General features: G+C 40.3%; 1 protein-coding gene across 4 annotated transcripts in view; it reads right to left on the reverse strand.

Annotated features, from left to right (window-relative positions):
• The window catches only part of LEPR (leptin receptor), a 69639-nt gene that overhangs the window by 30159 nt on the left and 25721 nt on the right, over positions 1-13759 (reverse strand). For all 4 annotated transcript variants that reach the window (XM_063137712.1, XM_063137720.1, XM_063137734.1 and 1 more), the window contains exons 2-4: positions 12996-13054; positions 10904-11212; positions 9361-9478 (exon numbers count right to left, since the gene is read on the reverse strand). In XM_063137712.1, coding sequence (XP_062993782.1) covers positions 9361-9478; positions 10904-11212; positions 12996-13054 — 486 coding nt within the window. The remainder of the gene's footprint in view (positions 1-9360; positions 9479-10903; positions 11213-12995; positions 13055-13759) is intronic.

Below are 13759 nucleotides of genomic sequence, written 5' to 3' on the forward strand. Positions count from 1 at the left end.
GCGCGCACTAGCTGAAGCGTGGCGTCGCCCCTACTCCCAACTGGATTATCTGGTAGGTCTAGCAAGGCCCTTAGTTGTAAATAAGACCATTAAACTGAATGGGTCTTCTTATAGGTACACAGGCATAGGTCAGTTTCCTTCCTTGAGAAGTATTGTGTTTTTTCCAGTATAGCCTGAACCTTGCACAAAACTCACAGAGCTAGTTTGAACAAAGTATGCAACATGACAGAAAAAAGGCAATTCTGCACTACAATAGTAATGGTACTAAAACCTTCATCGCTCTTAAAATGTTACTTCTGTTTTCAGCAGAAATGTGTTTCTACCTAAGAATATTCAGAGAAACATAAAATTTCCATACAAAACATAGTTTAAAACTAATTAGTCTCAAATATTCCTGTAATGTTACTTTCACACTGTTAACTTTGAAATTATAGTTCATGTTTTTAGATGATTTGCTGCTACATTTCCATGAGGAAAGATCTCTGCTACTATTGCTTTGGACTAGACTATGGAAAATATTCATTTTCTGGCTTTTTAGTATTGTTTTCTTCCCCTGTTCAAAAGCCAAATGAGTCGAGAAGTTCTTCTTTGGCTGACCTCTCTAAATACTTTTGGTTTTGTACATTATTTTTTTCCAAATATTGGAAAGCTCTGTTAAAAATTAACCTTTTAAAAAAAGTGTTTTTAACTGAGACATATTATAGAAAGCACAAAGTGTACTAAATGAAGTGTGTGTGATAAAGACATACTATTAATTTATCAGTAATAGTTACACAAGTGAGACATCAATCTGACATTAGGCCAGCCATCTTACAGAAAACTATGTGATAAGCTCCATACACCAAATACTGTTTTTAAATTGCTTCAGAAACACCAGGCACCCAACAAACCCATTTTTGTACTGAAGGTTTTAAATATCAATCAATAAAACAGCCGAAGATGCTACATGTTTGTTTCCCCCCTGCATATACGGATAACTTATTTGGATACTGATCCACTGGTCTAAGGGCTTGTCTCCACAGAGAATTTTTATCCCACAACTTTATCAGGGCTTCTGCTTTTGGATTCTTTGCAGAATAAGATCAGCCCTTTACATGCACTTCACTCTTCCCCCCGCCCCCACGGAGTTCCTTTATCTGCAAGTTCTATATGTTTCATTATACAGTCACTAGATGGCAGTGTTGTATAGCTGCTATAATAGTGCAACTTCCTCTTTACATAGAGAAATTCAACTCGCAATCTTTAAATAGCTCATTATTTCTGATCTGAGATAAAGATCAGGAAGGACAAGAGAGGCCCTAAAGCTTGATGATGTCATGTAAAGGACCCACAAACTTCCATGATTAACTGATCTCAATTTCAGGATAAAAGCCTCATGTACACAGGTTCTAAGTCAGGAGTGGGCAACAAGTTTTCCATGCTATCAATATTATATCCTTATCTTACATAATTTTCATTGTTCTTCATCTCACATATGGGCTCTGTGCCTGCATGGAGCCTCGATTTGGGAAACTTCTATCCCTGAGATTTGGTGGGAACCATTCCCCCCACCGTCCCACTGCACATGTCCCTAGTGGGTTCATCCTTATTCCCTCAATACACTTTCAATTGCCACTGCATGTGACGAGAAAGAGCATTTACTGCGAACATTTTTCTCTCCCCCACCCCCAAAAGCTGAGATTTTGTCTGTCTTTTCTTCTTCTCTCTCATTATTATTTTGTTTAGCCTTTGTTTTTGTCTTCGACAATGACCCTCAGGATCCCTTTCTCCAAGAGTGCTGGTGGTGGGGCAAAGTTGCCACCCTTAGATGGGCATACACTTTGTCTGTTTTGCCTCGGCAAGGGGCATGTCGTCAAAGCTTGTCTGTCAATCATTTTCCAAACAGATGAAAAGAGTAGGGCACATTGGCTGAAAGCCCCTCTGTGGAAGCCGGCGCTGGAGTCAAACAACCGAAAGAGATGGTGAGTACATTGTCTTTGTCCCCTTGCCAACTGTTTGCTACACAGGAGCATGCTCCAGTGTCAGGGCCTCAAATGCCCCAGCTTCGTACTCCATGGAGTACACAGTATCCTCTTACACTGGGCAGATCCATGCTGCTGGCTAAAAAACTGACTAAAATGGTGAAAGCCTCTAAGCATCCATGGAACTCAAAAAGAAAAACACCTCAAAAGACTCTCACGAGACACTTATCAGCTCCTTTGGATTTTGCACGAGTACATTGAGACTGTGATAAAGCAGAACGGGCCCCATCTCTAGCAACTTCAACTCAAGATGAGTCACTAACACTTCTGACTATATTGCTCAGGATCAACAGAAACCCTTGGCTGAGACTGAATCTCCTGTTTCTATACTGAGGCATACCCAAATGGGTTCGCTGGTGTCGCGGCCAACCACTCTACCCACTTTGCCACCACTGTTGTCACCCATCCCATTGTTGAATCCAGTGCCTATCGTCTTCCACATCAGAGGGTGAGCTCCAAGACCACTACCTCAATTACCTCATCCATGCGGATGTGAGCATCGCTGCCAGGATTCACCGAATTTGTTATTTTTGGTGGCGTCTTTGACAAGAGAGAATAATGGGATTCGACATCCAAGCCTGAGAACTCTCTGCTTGAGAGTGTTGGGTGATGGGCGGTACCTCGGTCCTGGCAGGAATGCAGAGGATCCTTAATGCCACCTGCAAGCAGTCTACATTTGCATATGAGTAGGAGTTGTACATTGATGGTGCTAGATAAATAAATAATAATAATAATAATCCATGCTGGTGTTCATTGCACCAAAGTCTTCAATTTCACTCTCCTTCTTTGAAAAAAGGTCTCAAACTGTTGTCTCAGAGATTACCGCTTCACTGTCTCCATGTTTCACCCTCCTGTTGAAGGATTTTCCAAGTTTGTTCATCCAATAGTGAAAAGATCCCTGAAAGGGATTAGGCACCTAGCACCACCTCTCCACTCTACAGTACCAAGCTGGAGTCTCTCTGTCATGCTTAAGGCACTTTGATCCGCTAGCAACTACACACCTACGTCTCCTCTCTTGGAATGTGGTATTTCTGGTGGCCATTAGATCTGCACACTGTTGCAGCAAGCTCTGTGCACTCAGAGTAGACCAGATTTATCTCATTTTTCACTGAGATCGCCCAGACCTAAATTCTGCCTGTTCAACTTCTAGAATACTTTCTTGTTCCAGCCACATAACTAGTTTTTCATGAAGATGGCTGGCATACAATTTACTAATTATACTTAAAAGGCTGACAGGTCTGTAATCTGAGGGGTCCGATTTCCCCCCTTTTTTTTTAGTATATTGGGATGATAATTGCAAGCCCCCAATCCTTTAGTGTTGACCCTACATATGCTCAATGTTTTTCATGACCTGGGTTTTTATATGTCAAGGACTGAACAATTTAATTGTCACCCCACCTCTTTGTCTGCTATGGAGGCAAGCTGGACAACCATCTGTCAGGGATGCTTTAGGGTGGATTCCTGCATTGAGCAGGGGGTTGGACTTGATGGCCTTGTAGGCCCCTTCCAACTCTGCTGTTCTATGATTCTATGATAAAGGCTTAGTCTCCCTAGACTCAACACTTTGTGCCTTGGGTCATTAAGACTATCAGACTATCATATAGTGCAGGAGCAGGAGATGCAGTCTCAGCCGAGGGAAGACCTTCCCTCATGCAATTCGAGAGGCGGAAAATGTAACAACCTTCAAATGCCTCCTGAAAACTTATCTTTTTAAACAAGCTTTCCCTGGACTATAGCTTATTCTGTTTTACATGATTTTTTTTTAATTTTTAAAGTTTTAAATCTTGATGTTTGTATATCATGGTTTTAATTGTAAACTGCCTAGAGAGCCTTGGCTGTTGGGCAATATAAATATGCTAAAAATAAATAAATAAAATGAGCTCGCTGGGCTCAAACTGTCTGCCCCAACCCAAGCTCACTGTACTCACATGGTAGTGGCATCAGTCACATTCAACAGAGGGCTTTGCCATTCCTGAACTGTGCCATGCTGCAACCTAGTTGACACCCTCTACCTTTCTTAGACATTACAGACTGGATGTTTGGACTAGATCTGGCTGCATTTTTGTTTATGCTGTCCTCCTCTGTATTGTAGTAGGGCATCAACCCACCTCCACTGTAAGAAATCTTGCTATTTGCCCAATGGCCCTCCATCGTGCCTGGCTCCAGCTCAAGCAGAGAGCCCCCTTCCCTCCTGCTACCAACAGTCAGTGCTGAGGCCATCAGAGGGAAAGAAAGCAGTAGTCAGGCCTTCCTTCATCGTGCCTGGTTCTGTATGAGGCTATTAGAAGGAGAGGGAGAGGAAGCGGCAGCCCTTCCGCTGTGTCCATGACCTGCTGAACTATGCAATTCAGAATCTACTACCTAAATTTGCTTTCCCCCTTCTTCCCTCCCAATCCCCTTTCCTTTAGTGTCATTTTTTTTTTAGATTGTAAGGCTATGGGCAGGGATTGTCTTAAGAAATATCTTTGTAAGCTTCATTGGGAGCCTTTTTGGCTAAGCAGCAGCATAAAATGCTAAAATAAATTATAAATAGTATGTGTGATACGACAAAGAAGGACACTTGCTACCTGTAAATGTAGTTCTTCAGGTGGTCCTTATGCATTCACAAGCCCTCTTTGGTGTTGTACTTGAGTTTGATGTTGGGTACCAAAGGTATCCTTTTGTAATTTTCTCTTGGGTTTGTGGCCACAATGTCAGTCTCAAGGAACTGAGAGAATAAGTGGGAACCTGCTAAGGATATGTGCACTGGGGCGGTGGGGGAAGGGTTCCCACCAAAACTTAATTAGAGAAGTTTCTCAAATTGAGACTCTGTGGAGGCACAGAGCCCATATGTGTGAATGCATAGATGACTACGCTAAAAGCTACAGTTATAGGTAGCAATCTGTCCTTCTCTCTGATTAAGAACTTTTCCTTTTCACATCTATCCTGTAAGGCATATGAACTACTTTTAAGTTTGTTGTATTGCGATGTTGCAGTCCTGAACAGAAATGCATGTGGGTGGTGGGTGAATGAATGAATCAAAATGCTTTTGTCACTGCTAGAGAATTTTTGCTATTGAGGACTGCACGTAAGACATACATTTCTCAAGTCATTTTTTTACCTGTTCAGATAGTATAGCCTCAATTTGAGAATCCTGAAACTTACTTCTAAGCAGAATTGTTCCTAACTGAAAGAAATGCCATAATTTTAAAATGTATCAAAGGCACAATCCTATGCATGCTTAGACAGAAAAAAGTCTTACAACTCATGCAGGAAAGTGTAGGAGTATATTTTCCTTCTCAACATGCATAGGATTGTGCCCTAAATCAAGCAAGTATTTTACTGTCTGGAACAACCACATCTACTACTACTACATTTTATTTCTATCCCACTCTTCTACTGATGTACTCAGATTAGCTAAGTGTCAAATAAAACATACACAGTTCGGTTTGACACTAGATTTCTGCTGAAAACCACTCATGCGCTGCATGTATGATCATTTACAACTAAGGCCTTAGCTACACCAGGCTTAGCTACACCAGGCATCCACATGACGCACAGGGGATCCCGGGATCAGGGAGGGATGATCCCTGCCTTGGCCCGGGATAGAACACTCCCCTTTGGGCCCGGTTTTTTTCCACAGTCTCGCCCGAGACCATGGAACGTGTGGTCCATTGCCGCAGTTTGACTCGGCTCCGCGCGATTACTCATGTGGAGCTGGGAGAAGCACTGCACCCATCAGGGGTAGGGTGGGGGGAGTGGGGAATTTTTTTTTTAAAGCACCTACTTTTAGCGCACGAGCGTTCATGCGCTCCTCTTCCTTTAAAAATAAAAAATGGCAGGCATGACACCCCTCTTCCTGAGGTCGTCGCGCCTCACATGTAAACGGAGGAGGGATCTCGCGTTAATCGCAATGCGAGATCTTCCGTCCTCTGTCCCGGACTATCAGATAGCTCTAGCTAAGGCCTAAGACAAAGGCCACAACTAGACCTAAGGTTTATCCTGGGATCATCCAGGGTTCGCCTCTGCCTGAGCACTGGATCCCCTGTGTGTCACCTAGATGAACAGGTTTGACCCCTGGATGATCCAGGGATAAACCTTAGGTCTAGCTATAGCCAAACAGAGCCAGCAGGATAGATGGCCTTGTTCACTGATAGAATCAGCAAGGTGTCAGAAGTAATGCTAACCCTGGCCCGTGACACCACATTACCAATTTAAAACATAGCTAATTTAATACGATTTATAACTCTGCCCTGGCCACACTTCCTGCTCTTACTATATTGCAGTTCTATTACAAGCAAAATATTGCTGCTTTCTCTCCGTACTTGAGGGGGGGGGGAGAATTAAAATTAGACTAAGGGAATGCATAACCAAAAAGTGTTCACAAATATGCATTATGCAAAACAAGTGCAGAAATGTAATAAAAAGATATTAAAAATCCTTCAAATGTTTCATAGTGCTTATGAAAGCACAAAAGGTTGTTCTACAGGAGAAAAGGGCAATCTGAAGAAAGGGAACACAAGCTCACTCAGGGACAATCAGTAAGTTTTTATTGTTCTACTGGAGTTATAATTACAATTCACATACCACAAAAAACTAAAAACAGATAATGGCATAGCTCATAGCAGTTAATATTCTGCTTAGTTTTGCAACAAGGAAGGTTAGTTCCTCAAACTGGCATGAAACTGCAGAACTTTAAAAATAAAGTTGTAAAATACATGTTTTCCTGGACCAGAGTTCAGATAAACAGAATGGGGGAAAAAATTCTCTTGAGAGTTTGGCTTTAGTTTGTACTATACTACTGGCAAGTTGAAACAGTTCATTGTTCCACTTGCCACTATTTCCTTCCAAACTCAGAAGAGAAACCATCCGTGGTATTCAATGACCACTCTTGGCTTTTTTTAAAAAAAAATAATTAAAACATGTGTTAATAAAATGGATCTCATTAATTATCTACTATTGTAGTCCAATATGCCAGTTAAAAATATAAGTGATTTTAAAAAATGAGGAAAATTTGAAAGAACTGGGTAAATAATGGGGGTCCATCAATAATTGAAGCATTCTCAGACAATAAAAAAAGTGGGGAAAGCAATACAGTATTATGGCTAGATTGAGTTAGGGAGTAATCCTATGGTGTCTGAAGAGTCTTAGGATGTTTTGGATTCTCAGATCCAAGGTCAGAGATAGTGCTTCAACCTCGGAGCTGGAAATTCATGTTGGCTGCTCTCTAAGGTTAGGAACTCAACTTTGGAGGATGACAAAAAGGAGCATTCCAGTGGGCAGGGAGGAAAGGAGACAGGAGAGGCCAGGATATGAGCTATCCTGAGGCTTCCACAGCCTCCTTCTTTTCCCTTCTTAGACACCGAAATACTTTCCCCTTGTTCTTGGCAAGACTGAGGCCTTAGCTAGACCTACCTTTTAATCCGGGATGGAAGAGGGAAGATCTCGCGTTGTGTTTAATGCAAGATCCCTCCTCCATTTACATGTGAGGCACGATGACCTCAGGAGAAGAGGCGTTGCACCCATCATTTTGTTTTTGTTTTTAAAGCGGCAGGAGTGCAGGAGCGCTGAAAGATAAGTGGTTTTTTTAAAAAAAATTAATTAATTTCCCCACTCCCCCCACCCTACCCCGATGGGCACAGCACTCGGCTCCGCACGAGGAATCACGCAAAGCTGGGTCAACCCGCGGCAACAGGCCACACATTCCACGGTCTCGGGCTCAGCCCGAGACTGAGGGAAAACCGGGCCCAAAGTGGAGGGCTCTATCCCGGGGCAAGAGAGGGATGATCCTTCCCTGATCCCAGGATCCACTGTGCATCATGCAGACGCACAGGGATGATCCCGGGGTTTGCCTCGTGATAAAGCCCCGTCTAGTAAAGGCCTAAAGCTAGCCACAAAACAGCAAAGGTGTTTTTTAAACACACACACACACAAAACCTAGATGCACATTTGACAAAGGAAGTTTGAGGATCACAAATGCTGCATTCTACAAATAGGATGTATCATGTGAGGTCCCATCTACTTTGTTGATACTTTTACAGCCCAATTCTGCAGATACTTACTCAGAAATACGTCTCACTGAGACCTGTGGATTTCATTCCTGAAAAAGTGTGTCTGGGTTTAGAGCCGCCAATGGCAAAACAACAACAACAAACACACACACACCAAACACCATTTCAATTCGAGTGATTGTCCGAGGCAGTTAATAGCTATGGCATATTTACTGAGAAACCGGTGCTTTCACACAAGATTTGAAGTCAGCCTATGACTGATTTTCCTATGATTTTCCTAATTTCCTATGATAAGAAAAATAATGGGAGCATGCTAGGTTCTCTGCTTTGTTGTGTCTTTCCTTTAGAAAAATGGGTTTATATTAGCGGAGATGAAAGTTTGCTATGTATAGCAGCTACCATGAATGACTGTAGTTGTTAGGTCCCATGGGCCAATTTTGAAATAAAACTGGAAGATCTTCACAGTACCAAATGTTTCTTTCCTGCCACTTAAGCCATTGTAAAGTATTTACACTGTCCAGGTGTATTTGTACAATCCTGAAACAAATCAGGTGATTCTAGAGGCTGTGCTAGTATGACGAGACATAATAACGCAGCACATGTGCACATTCTCCTCCTGTGGTGCCAGTACAGAATTACGAAGTTGAATGCCTTTCGATGATGTGCTTCTAGCTGAGAAGAACATGTTTCTTAAAGAAGCCCTAATAGTTCAGCATTTTTAAGTGTGGGGAGCAGAACTCATAAGGAATGTATGCCATTCAGATGAAAAGCAAGAATTCATATACTTTTATGGCAGAATTTCGCATTTGATGCTCAAGACACCAAGCCAACAGCTATGTGAACAAAACATCTTACTAGTCAAGACAATATGTGGAACAGCACTATAAAAAATCAAACACCTCCAAAGGGGGTGCATGAAGGGTGCTACTTCAAACATGCCTGTAATAACTGAAGAAATATAACGTATCCCATGTCAATATGATAAAGCAAGCCATGTTCATGCTTTAGGGCTTAAAAGTGAAGTGTTGCACAATAAGTATATTGACAGAAGAGACCTTTGATCTGCTTAAAATGAAATGACAGTTTCACAAAGGACAAAGATAGAGTAGGGGAAATCCCTTACATTAACTATTTACTTTTTAAGTTTGGAATATAGTCCTGACTGATATTTCTACCAGATCCCCAAGTCCTCACCCCTAAAATTAGGCAAATAAGGTACAAATACTTGAGGCCAAAGAATTAAATTGAAAAATCTGGTACTATTTTAGAATTACAGTGTAGTAATATTATGGGCATTTTTAAATCCTGTAATTCAGAAAGCTCACACTTTTGACATACATTATACTTACAACGCATATAATAGATTAACTGTAAAATCTTCATTCAGGTATGGTGATTTAGTAGACAATTCCACAATACAAAATAAATCCGCTGTATTTTCTTTAGTCCAAAACCGTAGATTCCATACTAAATGTAAATGAAAAAGTTAAAAATAAATAAATCTAAACTTCCCTATAAGCCTATACCATTGAAATATACTACACAGAAAAAAATACATTTCAAAGGAAGTTTACAGGTTCATGTTAATGTACAATAAACTCAAGGATCCATTTACATTTTGCTAGGGCTGAAATTTAGATGGTCTGTCCTCGCAGACTGAAATCCTACTAAAATGTACTAAATCTAAATAGCTGCTTTCCACATAAGCTTATACAGCATTTTATGTCACAGTAAGTCAAGAATAATGACACTATCTGGGCTTAAACTAGCACTCATGATGCTTCAGAGATAATCCACACAACTATTGAGCAAATGGTGGCTATGGAAAAATCAATCTCCCAGCTTAAACACGTGGCAAGCTATTCAAGTGGAGGGAACTCCATCCACATTTATCAGCTTTTGATACCGAGTTATAATTCCCCAAAAGGCAAAAATGACATTGATCCTGACCTCCCACACACACCAATAGCTGTGGTTGTATGATACATAACTGGTAACAAAAGCCTACTTTGCATGTTATTCCCATTTTTCCTCGCCCCATTAGTTTATTAGTTTTCTCTGAATTGTTCCATGCTTCCACAATCCTTGTGAATTGCCCCTGTCCACAGCAGAAGCTTGTACATGTAACTTGCTTTTACTGCCTTGACCCTACCCTGAGGACTTTCAAAAGATCTCCTTAGCCAGGCTTTATTCTAACACTGTCTTGCTTTTCACAGTTTCTCTGTGCTACCTCCTTGCCTGCCATTCGAGACCTGGGGCCTAGATTTATTTGTGCTATCAATAAAGTACTTATTTTATAAAGGTCAATTTCAATTTACATAGTATAGGAGAAACACTACTCAAATTACTTTGCATATATCGTGCCTCTCTAGCTGAAATACTACTGGACATAGTAGTATGTGTTAGTGGGATGTATTAGTGGGATTCAGCAGTATGAGCACATCACAGCAGAACTTTGCTAACTTCATTGGCTCCCTGTCCATTTGCAGTGGGCTTTTTTACCTTTTAAACCCATCACAGTTCATGAACAGAGTACATGAAAGATTGCCTGTCTCCACATGCCTAGACTTCAAAACTTCTGGGGCCCTGAGTGGTTCTCCACATGGAATATACTGGGTGCTTACTAAGGAAAGGATCTTTTCAGTAAAAGTGACCTGACTATGAAATGCTCTCCCCAGAGAGGGTTACACAACATTACTTTGCTGTTATTTTGGCACTAGCCAAAGACTTTTTTACTTTCCCAGGCCTTTTAATCTAATTTGTTTTATCTTTGTTACTCGTTTTGTATGTCTTATTTTAAAGTATGCATTTTAAATCTTGTTGCATGCTACCCTGACAATTTGGATGGAGACCAACGTATAAATATTTAAAATAACAACAATAACAGCACACCTATTTGCTGAGATGTTAAAGTACCAGTTTCTGAATAAATAAATGACTTGGCTTCCATTTCTGTGGTATATGCAAAGCAATTAATATGTGTAACACTCCATCGGCAACAGAGGAAATGATCTTCAGCCACCAGTGCTGTGGCATTGGCTTTAATTGTACCATATTCTTCACTTAAAATAGGACCATTCTCTGCAATTCCAGCAGGCAAAGAAAAGTTAGACGTCTTCTCTGGTGGCACACAGGGCAACTGAAAGCTCTGTGGAGGAATCTGATATACCATGCAATGGGAAATTACCAGTTGAAGAAAATCTGAAGGTACAGGGGGGAAAAAAGGATTCCGTTGAATATTTCATACAAGGGAGAGATCATAGAATCACAGAATAGTGGAGTTGGAAGGGGCCTATAATGCCATCGAGTCCAACCCCCTGCTGAATGCAGGAATTCATTATTACAAAACAAAATACAATTCTGGGGAAGATCATCCAGTGAACACTGAAAGTACATGTATAAGATGATGGAAAACTTAAGGATCTTTTGGTCATCAGCTCACTTATCCTTTTGTCATTATTCTATTTCTTATCATTTACATACATACAGGCCTGTGCACACACATGCATATACATATCTGTCTGTCTTACACCAAAACGTCAAAACCAAGATTCACATGGATATAAAATAATTCTAGTAGAAGTTCTACACATTGATATGAAATACTTTAGCAGTAGTTTGAATCCCAAGAAACACTCTAAGATGACCATATCTATTGTTCAGTGTTGAAGAGAACAAATTATTATGTATTATAGAACAGTATATAAATATTCCCCTGTTAAAATTTACTTATTAAAGTCAAGAGTGCAAACAAATCCATTATTACATGTAAATGTCAGTAATGTAATGGCTTATTAACATTCAAACGGCAATGTTGAGAGCCTATGTGGTGTAGAACCAGCTTCTAGTCCCCACTTGGCCATGAAACTCACTGGATGACTTTGGGACAGTCACTTCCTCTCAGCTTAACCTACTTCACAGGGTTGTTGTGAGGATAAAAAAGAGAAGAGGGCTATGTAACCACCTTGAGTTCCTTGCAAGAGGGAAAAAAGTAGGATATAAATGTAATAATAAAAACTAAAAGTTATAATAAAAAGGTTGACAATTTCAGTGGCTTGAGTCCAGAATTTCCATTTATGGAAGGCTTCTGTTATAGTGGAAGAATTCTGCTGGCAGAAATGGGAAGGAGCAAAGATGTGAAGGCCAACAAGGGCAGGGGCAGAGAACGGAGGGAGGGGAGAGACACAACCAAGATTTGAAGGTGGGAAAATATTCCCAGGAACTTCTTTTGTCCTTGGAAAAGAAGGGGATTCCCTTGCTCCATTCCGCCCCCCCCCCCAGACCTTCTCTAGGGAGATTATCTTAACCATTCCACCCTCGTCCTATGTTTCCACAGTCCCCTATGCCCCCACAACCTGCTCTGGAGGCTTGGAAGGCCATCTAGAACAGTGGGGGAGATGGCGCTAGAGATTAGAGAGGGGGAATCGGTGAAGTATCTTCCACACTTTCTGTCAACAGGAGCATTCTGAGAACAAATTCAGAGTATTTTCCCAGTAGTGGGGGAAAAATCTGGATCCAATCTATAGAATACATTTTGTTAAAGAAACTAGCTATAACCCAAATCCATGAACAGCATCATATTGTGAATATCCAGAATATATATATATAAATATATATATATATATATATATATATATATATATATATATATTCCCTATGTTTTTGGAAATACACCTGTTTTTGTTGACAATTATATCTACCGATGGTGCAACTTCTGTACATGGAACAAGAGCGTGGTCACAACCCTGATTGATTTGCTATTTTGTTATAACTACTAGAGCAATTTTATTATCACAAATATGTTTATTCTGATCTATTATAATATTTACTTCTCAATCTGACCTTGCACTAATTCTAGCATCAAAAATTAGAGTCAAGTCCTACTATAAACAGAGAAATTCCATAATACTGAATGAAAAACAAGTGCAACCAACAACATCTTATTCTATCATTTTTTTAAAAAAAAAAGTCACAGACAACTTACTCAATTGGAGTAATCCAGTCAAAATACTATACCGGTTCATCTTGGTCTCAACAGCAGTTCTGAGAGAAAACATGGAGGGAAAATGTAACATAGACAGATATAGAAGTTTAATGAAATTTCATAACATATCGTTTTCCTTACAAAAATTGTAACTCCCATTGAGAATTGCAGGTGTAGGGAGGGGGAGGATTTCAATTGGAACCATGGCATAGAAAAAGGGCTAAAGTTCCCTTCCTGCCACACCATGATTTTGATCTGGCTTGGAGGGGGAGGGAATTGTGCCCACTTTTTGTTTAAAATATCCTGCCGTGCAGGGGCAAACCAGGCAAAAAAATGCAAAGTTTAATTTGGCCCAGTGCTCAGGCAAGCGCAATACTCTTGTATTACTTGGGAAATTATTCACAACTTTGGGAGATCATTTGTGAACTACAACATTTTTGCAAATCTTACTATTTTGTATCACAATAAAGGCTTGTATGCAACGTTAGTCTAACTGAAGTCCCAATAATTTTAATGTTTTACATTGGATACAACTCAGCAAGTACACACTCCTATAAGCATTTAAATGTGAACATCTGCATAATGGATTGAAAGGAAAGGTATAGCTTGAATCTTAAAATTCAGACATTCTTTGGCCAAATAGGCCACCAAGATCTACTCATTTGGTTTGAAATCACACAATGATATTGATTGGCAATAGGTCCTGGAAAAGTAAAAAAAACACTATTAATTCATACAGCAAAACAGTTACTTTATGGAATTCA

Source organism: Elgaria multicarinata, chromosome 1 (assembly GCF_023053635.1).
Source record: "Elgaria multicarinata webbii isolate HBS135686 ecotype San Diego chromosome 1, rElgMul1.1.pri, whole genome shotgun sequence".
NCBI lineage: Eukaryota > Metazoa > Chordata > Lepidosauria > Squamata > Anguidae > Elgaria > Elgaria multicarinata.